This window comes from Vidua chalybeata, chromosome 10 (assembly GCF_026979565.1).
Source record: "Vidua chalybeata isolate OUT-0048 chromosome 10, bVidCha1 merged haplotype, whole genome shotgun sequence".
NCBI classification, from domain to species: Eukaryota; Metazoa; Chordata; class Aves; order Passeriformes; family Viduidae; genus Vidua; species Vidua chalybeata.
This window is the reverse complement of record NC_071539.1, coordinates 23,843,511-23,864,988: the sequence shown is the minus strand read 5'-3', so window position 1 is coordinate 23,864,988 and position 21,478 is coordinate 23,843,511. Positions and strand designations below refer to the sequence as shown.

Sequence of the window (21,478 nt, the reverse complement as noted above, 5' to 3'; positions counted from 1 at the left end):
TGTTTCTATAAAATGTGTTTGTTTCCATAAACAGGCACATAATATCTTCACACAGAAGAGTCAAAGGAATGAAAATCTGGCTTCATTCTTCTTTTTAGACAAAACATAACAGCATAACATTGTGATGAAGATCTGGGAGGCTTTCTGCTCCATTTTAGTTCTTCTTCTTAAATGTCTGATGGCACACCTGGTCTTCACATGTCAGTTCCTACAGTAATAAAACAATTAGTAAGTATATAGTGGTAGAAGTTTTATTTCATATATATATCAGATCCTGCCAGAAATTGCTACAACTGAGCCACTGCATTAAAAACTTATGCTTATGAAACAGAGAACAGTAAGAAAAGAGCACTATATGTAACCAAACAGCAGGTATGCACCTCATGTTGCAGTAATTAGTTTTTGATGCATGAATTGAACTCTAAGAAGAATAAACATTAACAATGCATTAAAATTTTGCTTTAATTCAAGGCCTTTTCATGTTCTGTTATTAAAACTGTAATAGTTTATAATTCATGTTACCTCAAAGTTCACGAGATGCACTGAAACAAGGAAATAAATAAAAAAAAAGAGGACTGCTTTAAAAAGCTGATTTGCTTCAGAGGTGTGCCCAGCTGTTTCTCAGGGGCCAGAACAATGCACCATTGCTGCCCAGGGCTGCAGTGACCCCTTAAAGGCTGGCACATTGCAATGCAGCCAGTCTGGTTGGTGCCATCAGGCAGCATTCCTGAGCCAAACAGGCCTCTGGAGGGACTGAAGCTGCCTTGGTGGCCAGCAATGGGCCAAACCTGCAGGACACTTTCTGGAGACTGCTGTAAGGATCTGCTTGGCTTTGTTTCCACCAGCCTCAGTCTAAATCTTGGTGCCAGCATGTAGAACATTTTAGGTCAGCTTTTGAATGTGTGTTCAGACAGAGCTGGAGAAGTGCACTGGACAGGTGATTGTAGTTGGGTGGCGCTTTGTGGTTTTGAATTCCTGTCTTTGCCCTTTCAGGCACAGAGGTGGGAGCCACTGTGACTGCCCACACCAAGCATGTGTAAAGCAAACCAGGAGCAGATTGCTTGCAGCAAAGCACAGGACACAACAATGGGCTCTTCTCAAGAATCTCTCTCCATCCACCTACTGTGCCACCCAGTATTGTCATGCTCATTTCTTGACTGCTTTCCCAGGAAACTCTGCAATCATGATCATTATGAGAAATGTTCAAAAAATGAGCAGATGTGGCACTTTGTGATACGGGTTAATGGACATGGTGGTGTTCAGTCAAAGTTGGGACTTCATCATCTTGGAGGTCCTTTCCAACCTTAATGATTCTATGATTCTACAATACTGTTATTTTTGAAATCTTTCTGCACATCACTGATTGCTGATTTCCTGCACAGGCTTTTCTGGCCTCTCTTGACTCACTGCATCTATCTTTGGGCTATAGCTTGCTACTTTAGATGTTTGAATTTATTATTGAACTAAGAAAAAATAATTGCAGTATAAGCTGTTTGTGGGATCCTCTTGAATATCCAGGGGATATACAGTGTATTTTAGTACACTGTACTGTAATACAGATCAGTACAGTGTACTAAAATTTCATATTGTTTTGCTCAGAAAAAAGAATAACATTTATCTTGCAATCTGATTGGGTTTTTTTTCTTCTCCCCCCCCCCCCAGTGATTATATAAGAATGAGATTATGTTAGTGGTCCAATATAACAGGAAGGGTTGAGAGCTGGAGGGAAGTGAACTGGAGCAAAAAAAAACCACTGCAGGGCTCTGACTTAATTGGGAGCAGGTGGACAGAAACTGAGCATTCCTGAGTTGAAGCAGAGGAGAAATTTCCTTAGAGTTCAGAGATCAGAACTGTCTAAAGATCTTTCTAACTAGAAAAAAAAAAAACCAAATCCTTTGAAATGGAAATCCTGAACCTATGCTGCAGCCTCAGTGATGTACTGTGGATCTGTGGAGCAGCCTTTACCAGATGCAGGATGTCTCCTTCAATCCAGTGCTTCCAGCCTCTGTTGTTCTTTTCACCTTGCTGAACACAGACCAGTTTGTCACCATCCCAGGTCACCAGGGACTGCATGAATCAGATAATTAACTCAGTTACATCAGCCAGAAGTTTATGAACATATAAAAATAAGTTCAAACAATGTGAATACACAATTACAGTTGCTTCCTATCATTCTCCAACTTCCTCATAAAAAACCCCCAAAGCATTTAAACAAAACCCAAATGCATTCAGGATGCCAACAGCGCGACAGAGGAGAGCTTTTGCAGTGCTTTGTTGTCATTTCCATGTGTTTCTTCACATACATGAGTAACAAGTGGTCACATTAACTGGAAAATTGTTGAGTGTGTGCAGCTACTGATGCAATAGAAGCAAAGAGCATGTTTTCCTTGCTGTTTAAAGCCATTAATGAAAACGGGTTTTCATGAGTGAAGACTTGAAGGCTTGTACTGCAAAGTGCAATGCTAACCTTTTCTAGCTCTGCATAAAGTAACAAGAGGAACAGTACGTTGCTATCATCTCATACACTAAATTTGTTTGTATATTTTAATGTACTTTCTTAAATGTCTGATGGCACACCTGGTCTTCACATGTCAGCTCCTACAGTATTAAAACAATTAGTAAGAAATTTAAAGAGGTGTGATCATAAGCTAGACAAAGTGGCTGACCCTGCCTGAGCAGACAGGTTGGACCTGGTGTTCTCAGGAGATCCCTTCCATGCTCAGCCATCTCCTGGTCTGGCATGATTCAGTCTAGCAGCAGCAGACAGGGTGTGCTGATTCTTGTCCAGGAGCAGGATAACCCTCAGCAAGGAAAAGTTCTCTTCACAGGCTGAATTATCTGTCTACAGATGTGCCAGGGTACATTCAAAGCAACTTTGTTGGAATTGCTGTGCATTTGAACCACTGTCCTTTTGGGGAGTATTTAACCATGTATCAGACAAGTCCTTATTAGACACCAGTTACAGTCCATGGAAGCTCAGTTATTATAAAGCTCCAAGCGTATTGGGAGCTTAATTCATTTTCTAGTCCAGCACTAGATGATTTATTTCTCTTATGAGGGAGCTTTACATTAATAATGAGACAAAACTCATTCCATTTCAATTAATTTCTTTCTTATTTACGGAATTTTCAAGCTACATGCTCTTTAAATTATCCATGCCCTCTTTACATTTAAATGTTGCCTACCAATTTTATTACCTTCATCTAACTTTAATGTGTTTGAGGCATTGTTTTGTTAATAGAATGACCAGAAAATACTTTTAGAGCAATTCAGAAAGTAATGGCATGTCATTCGTCCCTTTTCCTTCTCATCTCTGGAAACAAATTACATGATTTGTTTAGAAATGAATATTAGGCAAAAGTAATTAAATCAGGTAGGGTTATAAATGCACACTTCCTTCCTTCCTTCCTTCCTTCCTTCCTTCCTTCCTTCCTTCCTTCCTTCCTTCCTTCCTTCCTTCCTTCCTTCCTTCCTTCCTTCCTTCCTTCCTTCCTTCCTTCCTTCCTTCCTTCCTTCCTTCCTTCCTTCCTTCCTTCCTTCCTTCCTTCCTTCCTTCCTTCCTTCCTTCCTTCCTTCCTTCCTTCCTTCCTTCCTTCCTTCCTTCCTTCCTTCCTTCCTTCCTTCCTTCCTTTCCTTCCTTCCTTCCTTCCTTCCTTCCTTCCTTCCTTCCTTCCTTCCTTCCTTCCTTCCTTCCTTCCTTCCTTCCTTCCTTCCTTCCTTCCTTCCTTCCTTCCTTCCTTCCTTCCTTCCTTCCTTCCTTCCTTCCTTCCTTCCTTCCTTCCTTCCTTCCTTCCTTCCTTCCTTCCTTCCTTCCTTCCTTCCTTCCTTCCTTCCTTCCTTCCTTCCTTCCTTCCTTCCTTCCTTCCTTCCTTCCTTCCTTCCTTCCTTCCTTCCTTCCTTCCTTCCTTCCTTCCTTCCTTCCTTCCTTCCTTCCTTCCTTCCTTCCTTCCTTCCTTCCTTCCTTCCTTCCTTCCTTCCTTCCTTCCTTCCTTCCTTCCTTCCTTCCTTCCTTCCTTCCTTCCTTCCTTCCTTCCTTCCTTCCTTCCTTCCTTCCTTCCTTCCTTCCTTCCTTCCTTCCTTCCTTCCTTCCTTCCTTCCTTCCCTCCTTCCTTCCCTCCTTCCTTCCCTCCTTCCTTCCCTCCTTCCTTCCCTCCTTCCTTCCCTCCCTCCCTCATTGCAGAGCAAGGCTTTTGTAGTGGTGATGAGCACTGGCAGAGCACTAATTGATGGGTTTAAGGAGTGATGAAACTAATGAGTCCTTAGATCCTTAGCGGTGCCTTCCACTGATCTGAAGAGGTGTGGGAGCAGTGTTTTTAAGCATAGACTTTGTCACAGGAATTAGTTCCACTCAGTGCCCACTGGACAAGGAAGCAGAAAGAAAATTTAGATATAGGGATGTTCAGGATAGTTAAAAAAAATGGGTCTTACTCTTTGATGGCTTGCAGTGCTGTGAATGCGAAATAATTCGGAAGAAATCATAGGAATTACACTGCACAAAGTTAGTTTGAGAATTAAAAGTGATCCATGGTGAACAAGCCACATCTTCTGCTAAATTTGTGTCCCTCCACTGAGGGAGGATGTGAGTTCAAATATAAACATGTCCTTTATGCTGCCACTTTTCCTGTGGCAATTGCCAAAACAAACAGGTCTTGTTGACAGAGAGTTTTGATCTCAGCTTCTCAGAGTTTGGCAGCTGCGAGCTGAGTGGCAGAACAGAGATGTGGAAATAGAGGTGTGGAAATCAGCAGAGCTGATAATGGAGATTCAGTGAATGATGACCAAAGGAGGAAGGGAATGCTGGATTAGCAAGGCTCCAACAGGGGCAGCCAATGGAAATTTAAGATCTACTGGCCTTTCTACATCTGAAAGTGTTGCTTAAGTTTTTAGGGTGAGAAGAAAGTAAAACAGAGGCAGTATTGATACAGAAACGTGAAACTGAATTCAGGAAGTGAATCAGTGCTCGTGTGTATTGTTTTCCTCCCTGAATTCTCTGAGAGAGCCTTGTTTGAATCCCTCAGGAACTGACTGCCACAGGAGGTAGGGCGGGGGTACAACATGGCCCTTAATATATGTGTTATCCACAAATCTCCCTGAAAGGTGTCTGAACAAATGGCCACAGCTTCCTGGGGCAGTTCTGAGCTCAGGTAGCTCCAATTATCCCCAAGGCAGTGAAGCAGCCACTGCTGGCCTCCCTGCCCTCCTGCCCTGCCAGTGCCCTGCCACGCTCCAAGCTTTGGCTCACATCTTTTTCTTGCCCCTTCCCAAAGCTCCCCTAACAGTAAAAGATGAGTGCAGGTTTATTTTTAACAATGTCTAACTGTTAAACTGCCTGGCTGAGACCGCTCAGTGCAAACCCAGTCATCTCAAAATGAAAAGTTCTATTGATGCAGTCCTAAATTCACAGGGATCAACCCCCAGTTTCCTTAAGGAGGATGCACAGATAAAAATACAATTTTGCTGCTTTCTAGATACATAAGGTGTATGGGAAAAGCTGGAAAAATCCCTCACTAGAAAAACCTAATTAATGATTGTCCTCATGTATCTCAGTAGCCATCCTGATTTGCATTTCTAATAAATGCTTGTAGCAGGAAAGAAAACTGTCTCAGGATGCAAATTACTTCTGCTTTATAAAAATCCTCTGATGTCTGTGAAATATTGGGGGTTTACTGAATGTATTCAGCTGATTTTGGCAACTGCAGGCTCCTGGTGCTGAGTGCAGTATGAACAGATACCAGGTCCCAGGTTTTTACCTTTACCACTCGGTTATCCAGTCCTTTGGTGTGCTCCTCAAACTCCACTCCCACAGTGTAATCCACATCATAATTTCTGAAAGTACTGAGTGTTTTGGTTTTAAAATTGTCTCCATTTTGAACAATCTCCTTTGTTTGTTTCAAGTGTTTTGCAATCTTACGAGTTGCAAAATCAATACCTGTCAGAAACCGGAAAAGAGAGTGAAAATTCCAGTATTTGCTAACGAAAATAAAGCCCCACAGCATTTAAATTTACACATTAAAAAATAAAGCAAGTGAAACACAGTTCCACAAATGCTGCTTTTACCTGCAGCATTTTTCAGAGAAAAAGATAATTTCAAATAAAAATCATCTTGTGTTTACAGGTACACTTTCAACTTGAGGCTCTTCCACTGATAATAAATTTATTTATTAATGGGATATCTGTGTGAATGTTGTGAACGTACAACCAGGAATGAATAGATGCTGGTGTGTTTAATCACCTGAATTTTTTCAAGAATGTGAAACGAGAGGGCTATTAAGCCTGACAGTGCCTTTTTGCCTCACTAAAGAAGGATCTCAGAGTAATACTCCTTATCAGAAATTCAACATGTTAGACTGGGTATGTAATCAAGGGAGAATAAGTATGTAATCAAGAGGACCTGGGTGTGTTACTTTTCTGATGAACCTGTAGTCTGGGAGCATACGAGAGGTTAATTAATTAGCTTAAAAGAATTAAAGTTATATTAATGATAAAAGAAACAATCAAATAAAAAGTGAAATCCATTATTGTTCGTTAGCAGACACACAAATAAATTGCAGTTCAAAAGGAGACAAATTCAAAGTCAAAAGTCAAAAAAGTATCTGTGTAGAGCAATTGACAGTTTCTGTTTCATATTCCGTGAACATTTCCTGCAGTGCTGATCTCCTTGACACCCTTACTGTGCTCATGACGAGGACTAACATGATAATGCACACAGCTGCTTGGCACTGGAAGCACTGCTGTCACCAAAGGGACAGCATCCCTGACACGATCCCAGGCTGCCCAGCCAGCCCCCAGTGCCAGCAGCATCACCATCTGCAATAAATATTTCTGACCAGCTGCCAGGGAATCTTACTGTGGTGCTGTATGCAAATGAAATCACCTCCCATGCCTCTGCAGAGACTGAAAGGTGGGTTTGGTTTGCTGGCCATCCTCTGGCGCTTTCACATGGGCATTAATCACTGCCAGCCCAGCAATGTCCCTCTCTAATGGAGCCCTTTTCTTTTGCTAGATTCATTATCCTACTTGGGAAGTACTAATCGAATTGAGTAAGAGGATAGGCTTGAAAAAAATGTGACTTTTAAACATGAGGAATAATGGTCTTGCTCAGTATTTATATTCAAGACTTCTTGGGTATATTTTATCTGCTGTGGTGGATTAAAGGTATCTCCGGGGCTGATTTATAGCCAGGCAACATAAAATTTAGTTCTCTCTGAGGGAAAAAATGTCTAGACCTCTAAAGAAATGCTATTTCTGACTAATATATTGGTCTTGTAGCTCCTGGAGAAAAATCAGGGAGGTTTTATTAAAACATGGTTTTCATAACTGCATTTTGAACTATACAAGCAATAAAAATGATATGTAGTTCTATTATAGTATATTTAAGTACTTTGTAACATGTTCATGATAAAATCAAACTTTCTGACTTAGAGGGCAAAACTAATCTTTAATTAAAGTATAGAAATGTGTATGTATTAATTAAAAGGACAGATGAATTTTAAAAAACCCTCAAAACCTCAGCGTGCTTTGAATCTGAGCACATTAATACTTAAAATATCAACAAAATGTAAAATGGTGGGAAAAAGAGCAGAAGAATATCTTTTCACCCTTTTCCTGCCATTTCTTTCTGAGAATCACCTACAGCATATGCATCTTTGCAGTGGTTTTGGTGTTGGGTTATTTTTGCTTATTCATTGGCAGTTTTAAATTACTATAGCTGATTGTGTATATATAACTTATGGTTTATGTATGCACATATGCACAAAAATCACTTCAATTAATTTATATCTTTCTCCTGAAATTCAAGACATTGTCCTAGTAATTTTCCCAATCATTCTCATTTTCAAGCACTCTCTCTTTTTACCCGTCACAAGTGTATATGCATATTATTTACAGATGTCCCTGAAGTTATTGAGTTTTTGTCCACAAATGCAGAAGCTAAAAACCATGAATAGTGAAACTTGCCTTTCTCTCTCAAGAGAGTTAAAGCTTTGAGAAAATTGCAACTGCTTTCAGTTGTTGATGAATAATGATGAGAGTTTATTTTATATATTTATATATTTCTTCTATTTCAATCTGAACAGATCAAGCAATTAGGATTAAGGTTTTTTTGGTAAAACTAGTAGAAAATCAGTTTAAGTATCAAAGTTTTCACCTCTGTACCATAATTAGTTCAAAGCACTCATTAAATAATAGCATTATTGTTACCTTACTGCTATAGAATATCTTATTCCTCTTTAACCAACTTGTGGCTCCACTGTTACAGTACGAATACACCAGGAGTAAAAAAGAGCTTTTAGATCTGAAAACTTGTTGGTGTGGGGCTTTTTTCCCCACCTGTATCTGTTTCTTCATTTATCTAAGTAAAGAATAACATCTCTGGCTACAAGCCTTCATTTGCTTATATATTTAGATCATTGCAATTTTGAAAACAATTACTTGATTTGTAATGTGATTGGCAGGAACCCTTATGCCACAATGTACATTACAGAAAAAGCTCCTTAATTTTTAGAAGGATTTGACTGACAATTGAACCATTTTCTCGTGATATAATTAATATTTTGTCATTTACCTAAAGCAACCATGTAGCCTTCAAAGTTGTCATTGGTCACCATTTCCCAGGTCCCATTGTAATCGGCAGGCATGGTGGCGAGAGCCTAAACCCAGCTTCAGCTCAGGAGGAGAGGCTGGAATCAACCTCTGCTCAGGGAATCTTTTATAAACCTTTCCAGATCTTTTTTTCCACTCAGGTTTATGGTTTTGTAGATAATGCAGTTGAAGGGGCAGAGTGATAACCCTGGAAACTTTGCTTTCATTGACAAAGTTCAGCTGAACAGCTGGCAGACAAGGAACAATTTCAGAAATATGGAGTAATACAGGATATGATTTTACAGTGACCTTTGTAGAGAACTGCTGGCTATTATGGGATACCTTTGAAATATATTGAACATCGTGGCAAATTGTACAACCCAGTTAAAGTTTCCAAGGTGAATTGGCTTTTAGTTCCTTTCTACGTGTCACTTTTCTCTATGAATTTGAGTCTTACAGAGCTGACCCATCCAGAACTCCCACTTAAAGCTTATGGAAGTCTTGAATGTGAAACAAATGTTAGACAGGGCAGGAAACAGAATACTCCTCTTCAAAATATTTTTGCTTTTGTTTGATTTTCAATATATCTGCCATATATCAATAGGTGTACTAATACCGACTACACTTCCATATTTTTCTTTTGGTTTAAGAGCAAGTTTAGCAAATGTAAACAAAATGAAAATCAATCATATTTAATATCAATTCTGCCATGAAAATGATTTCGTAATTCCTCTGAAACATGTCAGTTTGCATTGGAAATCTATTTTATACATAGTTGTGGAGAAAAACATGGATTTCAGTTGTGCAGATAAGCACATTCAGAATGTGTCAGAAAGGCGAATGTGCAGTCAAACTTTATTGGAATTTAAAGTAAGTACTAAAACCAAATTAATTTAAGATAAGGTTTGGTGTTATGTGGCTTTAATCAGTCAAGATAATGTACAGATGGCTCTACAGAGACAATAACTGAAGTAACCAAAAGTAAAAAACTTCTTGAACTCCTTGCCTTCCTCTCCTTTTTTTTTTTTTTTTTTTTTTTTTTTTTAATGGTAGTATTTGCTAGAAAAAGTATTAAGGTCTAGATCTTCTACTCAGGAATAAGTAAAGGGAAGAGTTACTGATCTTATGATTTCTCTTCTATGCCTTTACTTTGTCAAAATTTAAGGCAAAATTCCACAAATGCTTAAAATTTGTACAGGGATTAAAAAAACCTTCAAAGCAAACCCAAAGGAAGTTGAGAGTTTCTGGGAGTTGAGTTCTTAAAATGCCTCAACTTAAGGAGCTAATTTAAGACAACGAGAAGAAGTATCCTGATCTGTACTTGTGGGAGCCCTGAAGAGGGTTTTCAATGGGGCAAAGGCAGAGGGAACTCAGTGACTGGGAGCTGGAGCTGAATTCCTGTGGGAATGGCCCCGGGAAATGACCTGCAGCCCTGGCTGTGGGGTGCACTTGGTCTGCAGAGCAGTTTATCCAGGGAAGCTGACAGCTTTACACAGGATGAGAACAGCTTTCTGAAACCTGTCTCATCTCCAGCACGATTTATTGGGCTGATCACATCTACAACTGATGTGTTTGTTTCCACTCTGAGAAATTCCAGATGGAACTCTATGAGTGATGCCACATTGAAAGTGAAAATTAAACCCCTTTTGTTCTGTAGTGTATTATGTAATACTTCTGCAATATTTGGATTTTGCACATCTTTCTTAGCCTCTGTGTTGCATCAATGTCAATAATACATTACTACTATTTACACATTTTATGTATATATAAAAAGGTCCTGTAAAAATGAGAATATATCAGACTGTCTACAATCATCTCCTAGAATCAGAGCAGGTGCTAGAAGCTCAAGGCAGGACATTTTAGCTGCTCATTGATTTCAGTTCTGACATAGTTTACTTCCTGTGTAACACATTTTGGTGAGGTGGGGAAGAGACTGAAGCTGTGTCATGTGACCATCAGCAATTAATGTCCATTAATAGAGTAACAGAAGGCTCCATTGCTGTAGATATGCAGAGCTAGGCACATTCTGAGAGAATTAATTATGACATGAATGCATCCTTTGCACAAAATTTCATAACTAGTTAACAGCATAGACATATACTTGTACAGCTTTTCCCCACTGTGTTTTGGTTTTGCTCATCCCTTATTAATTCTTTTACATTTTTCTCCCAATAAATGTATTTTCTAAGCACGTGTGTATCCATCAGCCTAAATTAGCATTTTGAGCCTTTTCAGGTAAAAATACAACCAGGAGGTTTTTACAGACACTACATTTAACCAATCAGAGAACTGGCTAAGTAGGGAATTAATAAAACATGAAATATTGACTTGACAGAGTTCTGTGATGCTTCATGAGCTTTAAAAGAGTGTTGCACTAAGGTCCACAAAGAGAATATTCAGTTTATGAATCAATATCTTGAGAGACAGTAAAACCTCCACCACAGCCAAATGCCTGCCTAAATCACAGGGTGCCAGGGCACAGCACAGGTACTGCTCACACTATTGCCTGAAAGCCCTGGGTGCACAGTTCCAAGTCTCAGCTCTGCCTTGCAGTTACACTGACCTGCCTCTCAACAAAGTTTAAAATTTTTTACTTATTATCTACTTAAAATCTTATTAATTATTCTTTGTGCTTCGTATTTATTGCTTATGTACTCTATACACAAACTTTTTAAATGGCAAAAGAGTATTACCTTCCCATGGAAAAACTCTACATTTGGACAAATGCAGATAAGGTGCCCTCTCCTAATTGCCATGACTGTCTTGTTCTCAGCACCTTTTTCTTGCAAAACCACTTGCTAAAAATGAAACACTGAGCTCATATATTTTTTTTCAACACAGGGCTAAGCTATATGGCTGAATACTAAGTCTGTGGAGATAAAGCAAAGTCACAAAAAATCAACTTACTTCTGCTAAAAGCCTAAATTACTTTTCCAGTCTTTATCTGTGTGTGAAGAAACAAAGATAGCATTGCTTGCCTCGTTCCAATGAATCTGGATTGATTAGAGGCAGTTTGAAAGGAAAAGCTCTCATGGAAAACACCCAAATGCTGTTTGTGTGGAAGAGTCAGCAGTCATGGATGCTGCTCCCAACACTTCCAGTTCCTCCCATTGTGTCTGAGACCTGCCCAGAGAGAAATTCTATCTGGGTAGGTGAACAAAGCTCTTTCTTGCTGTCTGAAAGAGCTGCAAGTGCAATCCCCTTGGAAAAATTCTTCTGTCAGAGCTCTATATAAAGCACAGCAGGACCAGTCAAATGGAATTTTCCCTGTAAAGTTTAGGGGATGGTGTTTTGAAGAGTCTGTAACATGCTTCCCACTCTGCCCTTGCCTCATTTAATTTTTCTTTTAAATTATCCAATATGCAGATATAACACAGGAGAGAAATGCCTGGTACTCCCCCAGGCAGCCCCTACACTCCTCATGCTTGACAGCTGGGACTTTTGCCTGTAGTTATTTGGTTGTTGTTTAACACATGGGAATATGGCAAACTGCGTAAGTTGTTCTTAGCAACTGAATCCCCCTGAAGGATTCAGACAGAAGCAGCATGGTCACAGACACCTATTATTATTTTTAACTTGTTAGCACATTGCACTCACTAGGTTTATTTTTTTTTTTTTTTTTGAAAATTAATCTCTTGCAATGTAGTCAGTGATGGCTGCTGCTGCAAAAGCTGTCAGAGGTGCTGTCCCACAGGCTGGGGGCTCTGTTCTGCACAAACACCAGGAGTCATGTCCTGAACACCAGGAGTGCTCTGGAAGGAGGCAAGGGGCTCCTTGTCCATGTGTGATGTCCTGCAGGGACCTCACCAGGATGTGGCAGGAGGAGAGGCATGCACAGCAGGAGGGGACAGAATCCAAAGGTTTTATTTGCGAGAGGGGCTCAGCAAATACGGTTTGCTGGCCCATTTGGGGGTTGCCTCCCCCCAGCATTGACTGGCCCTGCTCTACCTTGGCCATCCCTGGCTGATCCCAGCCTTTCTCGCTGGGTCAGGCACACTCAGTATGAGCAAGCCCCCTTCAGTGCCTTGGAGCTGGAGGTTTGGCTGTGACTCCTGGCCTTTATTGCTGTGCTCTGCCCTCCTGAGAGGGAATGGAAGGATTCTGGCCAGTTGCACATAGAGTTCTTGTTGCCCAAACACTTACTATTTGGTGTCAGTTCTCAGCTGATCACGCCAGAGCAGAAATCTGCAGGGACACACTTGTTGACACCTAAGAGAAGGGGGAATTCCCTCATTCCCGTCTCAGAACAGGAACTTGTCTGACGCCTCGTGACAAACCAGGGACAGGGTGCAGATGCTGTGGGAGGATGAGGGTGTTGATGCCAGTTTGGGTTTTGCCTTTTTTTCTTTTCTATATTCTCTGTATCCTTCGTGCATATATCTGTAGCTCTGTCACCTATTCTATTAGTGACAAGTTTTCCCAGTACTTTTCCATGGCCCTTCCCTAGGCAGGAATAAAAAGCAAATCCCAGAGCTCCAAGCTCTGGGAGGTACAAGGCCCCTGTGCTGTCTTGGCTCTTCCTGGGATCCAAAGCTGAGAGCAACTCTTGGAGATCCATTTCATGGACAGAGCACAGCCAGTGCCCAGGGGGGCTCCAGAGAAGGGGCTTGGCCTGGGGAGGATTGCATCTCCCCTTGTCCTCCTAATTGGTGCTTTTATCAATTGTGCTGATTTCCTAAAACCTATAACTGTGTACTCATCCCTGTAGGGGGCAGCTTTTGTGGACATCTTTCCATAACTTCCCCTGAAGACCTGCATATAAAGATCTGCTCTCACATTACTAAAATGATCTCGAGTTTCATTTCCAGGATGGGAAAAAGGCAGCAGTGTACACAGGGTGCACAGAGGTCAGTTATGCCAGTTCAGCACATTTTGTGTTTACCTTCAGCAAAGATGCACAAAATATGCTTTACATCACTCTTAGAAATAAAGTGAGTGGTTTTCAGCCATTGAGGTTTTGTCTTTTTTCAGTCATTTTCACCTCCCCTGCTCCATCTGATTTTGTTGATGGAGTTGGGTGCAGATGTTACACACATTATTAATCAAAAGCCTCCCTCCTCTCTTAACTGAGGACTTTAGCTTAGCTTTTAGAGATTTCATAATGCCACTTGTGATTGTGTTACTGATAACATAAAAAATACTGCCTTGAGAACTCACTTTTATTAAGGTGGTTTACATTTTGAAATATTACGCTCTAGAGAACTATTGGCCAGTGGATAAAACTGACCAACCTTGATTTTTAAAATAAATGAGGAATACTGAATTTATTTGTTTGTTAGTTCTCCTGAGCACTTATTCAAAGCTCTTTATTCAGGCTTCGAGGAAGCAGATAAAAATCATCAGCCTTTGTGAAATCAGAAAAACTGAGGAGACAACATGGTTTGGCCAAGGTCATGAAAGAAGTCACCAGGCAGAGCAATCAGTGAGCAGAACCTTTTACATTCTGCATTAAAGCCTTCTGGACTAACTCCAGCGTGGATGGAAAATCTGAACCCCATTCAAGTGCTTTGTCATTGCCATTAAGGCTGGTTAAATTTTCCTTTAAAAGATTTTTTCAGAATGTGAATTCCCTGCATGAACTATGCATTAATATCTGTAACTGTAATCTATACCTTAATTGTATTTATTCTGTGGCAAAGTTTTGTAATTGCAACTGCCACTTCTTATCTTTATCAGTTAAAGTTTGTTTTACTTAGACATTGAACTGGAATACTGTTGGATAGATTTTGAATTAGAAGAATCTATAGAAAGAAGTCTGAGGTTTTTTCTTTGATACTTCCACAACAAGCACAATTTAGCTAAGAAAAGAGTTATCTCCTTTAGCTTGTTCATGCTCGACCATCAAAGCTGAAATGCCATTTTAATGCAGGGTCTCTCGTCCATTAGAAGAATATTTTAAAGATTCATTTTTGTCCGACAGAAACAATCCTCTTTACCTCATCTGAATAACTCTTTTAGAGATACTTTCAAATATCTTAGACCTCAAGTTTCCACATAACTCATAAGTGATAGAATTCAATGACAGAAGGATTTTGCTTCCAGTTCTACAATCCTGATGAAGAGAAAAGGTTGTTTCAGCTGTTGCAATTAGTGCCCAATTTTGGGTTCACTGTAGCCATTTAGAAGGAGGTTAGAACCATTCTTGTGGTAACTCAAGGAGTTAAGGCTAGTGTCCCAGAGGGCTGTATGCTGTCTCCAGAGCTACTGATGGAAATCCCCACCAACACTCAGCCTGTGTTCCTTCACTGTGCTGCTGTCAGTGCAGAGCAGTTCCAGAACTATTACCCCTCTCCAGGAAAATTCCTGGATAGGTGAGTGTGTCTATTTCTGCTTTCTTTTTGCCATAAATCCCTTTTAGTGCTTCAGATAGAAAAAAATACCAGTTCAGCAAGCCAGCAGCAAATTAGGGTAACTGTGAGTCCCCTCATCCTGTGTTGCTACACCTCTCAGAATGTCAGGTCATTCTTTCCTGTTGATTAGGGGACCCTCAGTGAAGTAAACCTCATTAATCTGCTCCTCTCACAGCACTGTGTGGGTAATTCTTCTCTGTCTGCATCTCCAGCCCCACAGCAGCATCCCTGCTGTGGGAAAGGCTCTGGCTTTGTTCTACCCCACCCTGTTTGAGGAATGAACCAGTGCAACGCTCCAAGGCATCCTGGAACATGAGAAAACAATTTTTTGTAGTAACAGTGGCATTTAGATATCTGTCTGATCTTTTGGTGGATTCCTGGCTCTAAGTTAGCAATTTTTTGATAGAAACAGTACTTAGGATGAAAATTTAATCTTTAAAAAAAAACTAAGTTGAAAAATCCCAATATTGTCTGCAGTAGTTCAATGAGTTTGTCCACTCAGTGCTGTTAAAATGCAGCACATGTGACACTGCAAGCTGGCTCCTAAGGCATGAATGTAATCCATCAGTTACTGGGGATGGGCCAAGCAAGACAATCCAAGATACATGGCTGAAATTAAGATTTCTCCCAGACAGGATTGGTTCTTAACAGCAGGGATGCCACATGCTTTCAGCTACTGGATGCACATGCATGCAAAGCAGGGGAAGGAGCATTTATATCTGTTTTATTGACATTGACAATGGAAAACTAATTTGAGATAAGGAATTGATAAATATGGTAATTTCACTTTTCAGTAAGATGTACCAAGTACATTTAATATAGAAGAAGATAAAAAAGAAAATAAAGTTTCCTAAATTCTATATTTTAGATGATTAGGTAGAGATTTACCTATACATGTATATCTCTATATATAATATAAGAGAATGGCAGGCTGTCTTTCACTAAAAGAGTAAAAGAAAAGAGGAAGGAAGGAAGGAAGGAAGGAAGGAAGGAAGGAAGGAAGGAAGGAAGGAAGGAAGGAAGGAAGGAAGGAAGGAAGGAAGGAAGGAAGGAAGGAAGGAAGGAAGGAAGGAAGGAAGGAAGGAAGGAAGGAAGGAAGGAAGGAAGGAAGGAAGGAAGGAAGGAAGGAAGGAAGGAAGGAAGGAAGGAAGGAAGGAAGGAAGGAAGGAAGGAAGGAAGGAAGGAAGGAAGGAAGGAAGGAAGGAAGGAAGGAAGGAAGGAAGGAAGGAAGGAAGGAAGGAAGGAAGGAAGGAAGGAAGGAAGGAAGGAAGGAAGGAAGGAAGGAAGGAAGGAAGGAAGGAAGGAAGGAAGGAAGGAAGGAAGGAAGGAAGGAAGGAAGGAAGGAAGGAAGGAAGGAAGGAAGGAAGGAAGGAAGGAAGGAAGGAAGGAAGGAAGGAAGGAAGGAAGGAAGGAAGGAAGGAAGGAAGGAAGGAAGGAAGGAAGGAAGGAAGGAAGGAAGGAAGGAAGGAAGGAAGGAAGGAAGGAAGGAAGGAAGGAAGGAAGGAAGGAAAAACAATAGCTTGCCTAGAATGATTCCAAAAGGAACTTAAGAAAGCTGGATGGATAAGGCAGAACAGCCATGTTTACCTGTGTCTTGCTAAAACTGTTTGCTATTTACTGCAACATGAAAGTGTCTACTCTGGTCTCTAGAGATTTTCCCCACCTGCCCCTTTTAGGCTGTGTTTGAAGTTACAGTGATGGTAGCTTTTGGCTCTATCATGATTTTATGGAAATTTCCAGGTGATCTGGGGTTTGATCAGAGCAAAACCCAGTATGGATACAAGTGTCTCCTGTTCATGAACATGGGCACAGGCTGCCAGGGGGGTGGGAACAGCACAAGTGAAGTGTCAGCTCTGACTTCTGCCATGAAAAAGGAGTTTGTGCTGGGCAGTATTTCTTCAGCACCATTAGACTCCTCATGAGGAGTCTCCCTTCACAGCAGTGGGAAAACCAAGTCCTGTGCTGAAATGAAATGTGTTACTTGTAAAAATATAGATAACTGGGCAGTTTTTTCTAACTTGCCAGACATAAAGCAAAGTCGTTGCAGTAAGCTATATATCTGTTAGAGTGATGTTTATCATAGCCTTTGTTGCTGGTAAAAGACAATCCTGTCAGGGAAAAGAGGAGTCTTGGCTATCAGGGTACTGTGCTCCATTGCTTGGCAGCTGAAAGATGGGGAGAGCTTTTGGGGAGAGCACTGCTGCATGAACTAGCTCTGCTATCAGCCGGTGGAAACCAGGGGGCATTTTAAGGTAGAAAATAAGTCTGTTAGAACACTATTCAGCATGAGGGGGAAAAATGATTCCTTTTCCTCCTCGTGACTACTACAGCTACGTCTTCAGCCAGCAGTGCTAAGGGTTCAAAGAGCAGCACGTTGGAAGAGTGACAGTGACAATGTGCAGCATGGCTGGAGGGGCTGGGAGGCCTGTGAACAGGGCTGGGAAATGGCCTCCTGCCTGCCACCCCTTGGAATGTGCTCATGGCCTCCCAAGGTGGATTTGCCATCTCTGCCCAGCAGATCCTCCCCTCACAACTCAGGGTTCTGCTGCTGTGTGGCAATCAGCTAGAGTTTCAAAGAACACATCACATCATCACTATAACCTTTCCCTGGTGGCTGTTACACACACACGTACCAGAGCCAGTCTCTAATTGGATGCTTTGCAAGTTTAGATTTATCAAAAGCAGCCCAAGACTGTTCCTTTCCCCCTCATTAATACATTTTCATTAGTGTCTGACCCAGCAGCTGCTGGCTAATCTCCCTTTTATCTCCTCAGCACATCAAAATACCTTTTTTCTTTCTGTCAGTGATAGCACTGTGCTTTTATAGCTCTCATATCAAGGCAGAGATCTCAGTCCCTTGCAGAATCCCATTCAAGGGCATTTGCAATGTAGACAGTAGGTTGAATTTAGAGATTTAAATACGACAAGGAAACATACTTGCATTAATCTTAACATGGAAGTTAATTAATCAGTCTTAAACATGGAAATACCTACTTTTGAAATCCTTGGCAAAATTACAGGTAGTTTTGTTGTCTTGTCAAAAGATAAAAAATAAATTAAAAAGTGTTATTTCAGAATGTACTTTCATTGTGAAAAGACCAAGTTATAAGCAAATAAGCACCAAAATGACCTGTGGTACATCTTCAAAAAATTGAATTTTATAAAATTAAGGAGTACTTACACTAAAAAGGGAATATGAAAAAAGGAAAAATCTTGTTCTGCCCAGCTGTTTCATCAACAATTACTTTTTGTCTGGTGGAACACACCTGCTGCACAACAAAACAAAATGCACTCCAAAAAAAGTTGTAGTGGGTCCAGGAAGAGCTTGAGTTCACAAAGAAATATCTCTTACAAAAGGAGCCCTTTTCTGTGCCTACCTAGTACTTTTTTTTTTTTTTTTTCTCATGTTCCAGTGCCTTGAGGCTTGATGCTTCAGAGATGAGCTGCAATGAACCACTGGTCATCTCTGTGACTGAAAGCTGTGCTTATTTTGCTGTTGATAATTTTGCTGTTGTGGGGCCTTTTTATTTCCTTTTCATTGTGCAGGGGAACTTAAAGAAGAACAATATTACTTGTCTAGGGATATGTCCTCCATTTACCTTCACTTGACTAGATTTGGACATTCCCTTTTCAAATTTTTAGTGTTTAATGGGTACTGAAAATCAATCACTTCAGGGGAATATGTGACTGAGAAGGACCTAGGTGTCCCTGAAGTTACACAAACTGCAGTGGGAAGTACTGTGTGACATTAATCAGATTTTCAAAGCATTTTTTTCTGGCTGAAGAGGCAAAAAAGCTCTCCTAAAAATATCCACAGCAATAAAATCCACAGAATAAAAAAATTCAAGCAAATTAGGTACTTTTTAACTGTTAACTTTAACTCAAAGTTAAGCACCTGGTAAGGTTTTTGAGTGACCTTCAGCAGTTTAGGTACATTCTTGTTTCTTTGGTTCCCAAAATACATTTGGAAAGACAGCCAAAAATAGATGCTTCCATGCTGAGAGGTGGAACCAGAAATGGAATTTTGTGTAATGTGATAATTCAAATGTCTACAAGGTGGACTTGCTGTGAGAGAAAAATACATTATAATGGGTTGAACATATGTTGAAAAATATATTATCTGAAATAATTCTGCATCTGTGTTTGGGAGTCATTTTCCTTTGTGTTCAATCACACAAAAGATGGCAAAGAAAGCTTCCAGTGGATTCTTGGGGCTTTTAGTCCATAAGGAGGTGGAACTGGACTCTTCACAGGTTATTTTGCTTGACAACTCTGATGTTCTACTTCTTTTTTGTTTGGCTTGATAGGGAATGAATCATCAGTTTCTGCATCATTTCAGGGTGTGAAACCTCGTGTGCAGCTCTTGTTTGTCTGTCTCCTGCCAGCCCCCGTGTCTCAGACTGGCTAAGCTGAGCCCAGGCAAAGCTGGGATGATGAGTTACTGCTGCAGAGCATTGGGACAGTCTGTTCTGTGCTTTTGCTGCTTTTTTAGGTATAATAGGTCTAAAACTCCCAAGTAATTCTTGCAGAGTTAGAATTTATTACCAGTTCCAAAGAGAAACTGAGAGAGTGTCTGTGATTGTAGCTGAAATAACGAACACGTGTTGGAATCAAGGAGTGATGGCTTGGCTTTCCAGCCAGGGCTACTTCAGACCATATGCTTCCCTTAGGGATTGTTCTGAGTAATTAAGTGTCTCTGATGAACATTGGCATCAGTGTGGCAATGGAGAGACTGCATCACCTTGTTGTACCCAAAGCTGGGTGTGTGGAGGAGCTGCTCAGTGCTCTGTCTGAGCAAGTTCTTTCTGTGTTGTTGTAACACACATAAAATGGCACTTTTCTTTCATTTTCATCTACAAAAATAACCTTGGAAATGCCAGCATCAAGAATGGCAACATGTTTCGTGACAGGATGAGTGGAAGATCACACAGTCATTTCACAGAAGTTCTACTGAGTTGTGTTAACTTCCTCTGCATGCCCTTGGCACACCCAGCTGGAGAGGAGTGTTGGAAATTGGAATGGTTATGGATGACAAGCATCTTGGTAAGAAAGAATTACTCAAATCACGGTGATTTCAAATTAGAGAAGGGGAGCAAGGAAATATTGTGAGTCTTGTTGCAATTGATGGAATGTTAAATTCCAGTAAGTTCTCCCCATGTGCTGTGGTTCTAAGCCTCACCAAATCACAATGGTGACTGCACTGTGTTATAAACACTTCCTTTTTGTAGTAAATCCTGACTTGCACGAGAGAAAAATTCAGTGGGAACGTCAGGATGGAGAGGAACTCTTCTGTTTAAGCCCAAGTTTCAGTATAATTTTGCATTAAGTCTTCATCACTCCTTGTGTTTCACCTCTGCTCTTCTGCACTGTTGCCTTTTGTAGCTGGAAGGGGAGGGGAAAGAAAGGCCAGTCAAACAGGCACAGGAAAGCTCTGGAAGTGAGGCTAAAAGCATTTAAAGGACTGCCTGTCTTTGCAGTGTGCTGCTGATAACCATGGCCTGTGTAACCATGTGTTCTGCACATGCACACACACATTTTAAATGTTAGCTACTCTGTAATGCTGATGGGCACATAAATAACTGCTCCTGCTTCTGCTCCAATCTGGAAATGTCAAACAGCTGAACATTAAAATAAAAGATTTTAAATTTGGAATGCCCTTGTCACAATATTGACCTTTTATTTGCTCAGCACTAGGATTGGGGTGTACCACAAGACAAATGGTCTTTTGTTATGTAAATAAGTGTAGAGTCAATAATCACAGACTGTTTCCTATCCTTCTTTCCTCCCTTCCTTTAATAAGAATGTTGCCACTGAAAGAGGCCTCCATTTTGCCTCCATGCTGCAGGAACTTAATTGCCAGGCAGTCTTATTGAAGGGTTTGGTGAAGAACTGAAGTGCCATTTTGCTTAATTTTTCAGTGTGCATTCTTATTATTCGCTATTAATATAAAGAAAAAGCTTGCCCTAGTAATACATAGTACTGAAGGGACTCTACTTTTGTATGGACTTCTGCTAGACAGGAGCAAATTATTTAAATAAACATTTGCTTTGAGGTGAAAAAAAACTTCTTAAAATAGAAATAGCTGTACCACCCAGGTAATAATCCAAGACAAATGTGCTACTGATGGAGGGTCAAAGGATGAATAGCTGAGAATCTGTTCTGTGGTTACAGATGAGACTGTCCAAAAGAAAATATAATACAAAATGATACATTCTAGGAAGGTTTATTAATGTTGCAGTGGTGAACTCTTGCTTTTTACTGTCAAGTTTCATAGAGGAGAGCCAAGAAAATGACAGACATTGATGGAAGTGGGTGTAGCCAGGGGAGCACATGCATGCCACGCCGGGACTCTGCTGTGCTCCAGGGCTCAGTCCCATGGGACACTCTTTGGGAATCTGAGGCTCCTTCTTCTTGTGAGGAATTTGCCATTCAGCCCGTGTTTATTTTACAGTAAAACTGTTGCACAGGTCATACTAAGGAACTCCTCCCCAGCCTTCACAGCTGGACTGTTGCATAAATGTAGGCTATAACCCCAACTCTTCTTTCAG

At 40.6% G+C, this 21,478-nt stretch overlaps 1 protein-coding gene across 1 annotated transcript; it reads right to left on the bottom strand.

Moving 5' to 3' along the window:
* Positions 1 to 154: 154 nt before the first annotated feature.
* RBP2 (retinol binding protein 2) lies at positions 155 to 8,636 on the bottom strand. The gene is made up of 4 exons (XM_053951942.1): positions 8,564 to 8,636; positions 5,751 to 5,929; positions 1,966 to 2,067; positions 155 to 208 (listed from the first exon to the last, which is right to left on the bottom strand). The coding sequence occupies exons 1-4, from the start codon at positions 8,634 to 8,636 to the stop codon at positions 155 to 157; spliced, it is 408 nt and encodes a 135-aa protein (XP_053807917.1).
* Positions 8,637 to 21,478: the final 12,842 nt, after the last annotated feature.

Coding starts and splice junctions, on each gene's coding strand:
- RBP2 (XM_053951942.1), bottom strand. CDS start 8,636: ATGCCTGCCGATTACAATGGGACCTGGGAAATGGTGACCAATGACAAC. Junction 5,930..8,563: donor AGGCTACATGGTTGCTTTAG/GTAAATGACAAA, acceptor GGTTTCTGACAG/GTATTGATTTTGCAACTCGT. Junction 2,068..5,750: donor TGGATAACCGAGTGGTAAAG/GTAAAAACCTGG, acceptor TGATTCATGCAG/TCCCTGGTGACCTGGGATGG.